Below are 1,812 nucleotides of genomic sequence, written 5' to 3'. Positions count from 1 at the left end.
AGAGAGGGAAAAGAATGGGAAGATCGTATATCGTTACGTCGTGTTAAAGATCACTTCATTTGTAAGTACTATGGTTCTTGCTGAATTTGTTAAATTAGGCCTTCAAATTGTCTAAAGCTATCTAATTTTTTTTTTCTTTTCTTTTTTGTATAAAAAATACTAAAGCACATGTAGGGCAGTGAGAGACAATTCCAAATAACAATGAGTAAACCAAAGAGAATATAGTACTGTGTAAACCAAAAACATAACGTATAGTGCAAAATTGCATATCAAGCATTCTGCCACCATATTTGACCTCTCTCTCTCTGGCCTTATTTTACTTATGTTTATCTGAAAATCTATGTTTCAAAGTAATCTTGTGTAATTTTTCTGATAGGGATTATTGTTATGATAGGTTCTCAAAATTACTTGCATATCTTTTACTTCGTTTTTTTTTCTTCACCCTTGTAGTTACTATTGAATCAACTGGAGCATTGCCCCCTGAAGAGCTATTCACTGAAGCTGTGAAGATTCTGGAAGACAAGTGTGAACGAGTAATTACTGAGCTTTCTTGATTTTCTGTGGTATTTTGCAACGAAAGTAATGGTGAAAATGTAGTAGTGCATGATTATACAAAAAACATTCCTAGTTTGAACCATCTAATTATTTTTCGTCTCCAAAAATCTCAGTCTCATGTGTCTTTATTTTTTGGAGAGACTGAAGAGACTAAAATTTTAGAGACAAAAACTAAAATTTTAATACCAATCTGTTGTCACCAAACACAATACTAAATTCTAATTCTCTAGTCTCAGTCCCAATCCCCATTACCAAATACAGCCTTAGTATCATTAAAACTATTTCTAAATATGGGATAAAACTACAAAGCAAACAACAAAAATCAATTATAGCAAAACATTACTCTATATGATCTACCACATTATGAAGGTAACCAAAAAAAATTTGCTTACAAAAAATAATAATTATATTTCAAAACAATTAAATTAATAGACGGTGCTCTCTGTGGAAAAGAGATAAGTTCGTAAAGAGGTATAGAGAATTCTGTGCTTTAGGTGTGGTGTGGAGCAGGCTCATTGGAAGTCGTAATTGGCAGCCGAGCCATCCGAGCCAAATTCTCCTTGAAAGGGGTTGAATTGAAGTTGGTTCGTTCTGTTTAGGTTATTGGATCGAGCCTTGTCACTGTATAGACATGTGCATAGCCAATTTCTTACTACTTGTACCTAATAATTGTATTTCAGTTATCAATAACAATTAGTATATGGAAAAATATAGGAAACTAACCAGTCAAAAAGTGAACAATTTAATTAATTGTAATTATTAATAATTAATTTTAAATTTTTTAAATTTAAAATTTAAAAAATTTAAAATTGATTAAGTAAACTTAATTAAAGTCTATAAAAATTTTTTGTTTTTCTCCCACGTTAACTTATCCACCTCCAACAACTACACAAATTCTTTTAACATCCTTTAAATACTCCATTATTTGTTCTTCAATGGTACCACGTATTGTCAAGGTTTCTACATGAATAGGACAAGAAGCACTCATGCGATGGGCACGGCTAATTACTTGCTCTTCCATACTTTTGTTCCAAATTGGCTCCATCAAAAATACATGCGTAACGAAACCCAGGTCAAGTCCCAATGCAGCGCTTCCATCCATCACAAGTGTCATACAACTTGAATCATGCTGGAATATGGCTAATGACTTCTTCTTGCTTCCATCCATCACAAGTGCCATACAACTTGAATCATGCTGGAATGTGGCTAATGACTTCTTCTTGCTGCATGAATGCATTGAGCTATACATTCCAGCAT

At 32.8% G+C, this 1,812-nt stretch overlaps 1 protein-coding gene across 1 annotated transcript in view; it reads left to right on the top strand.

Moving 5' to 3' along the window:
* LOC107618625 (DNA-directed RNA polymerases I and III subunit rpac1) overlaps nt 1-760 on the top strand; it is a gene marked incomplete in the record, with an annotated part of 6,015 nt that extends 5,255 nt beyond the window's left edge. Inside the window, 2 exon segments of the mRNA XM_021110404.1 lie at nt 1-61; nt 451-760. Of these exon segments, the coding sequence (XP_020966063.1) occupies nt 1-61; nt 451-554 (165 nt within the window).

This window comes from Arachis ipaensis, chromosome B09 (assembly GCF_000816755.2).
Source record: "Arachis ipaensis cultivar K30076 chromosome B09, Araip1.1, whole genome shotgun sequence".
Taxonomy (NCBI): domain Eukaryota; kingdom Viridiplantae; phylum Streptophyta; class Magnoliopsida; order Fabales; family Fabaceae; genus Arachis; species Arachis ipaensis.
This window is presented reverse-complemented; position numbering and strand designations above follow the sequence as displayed.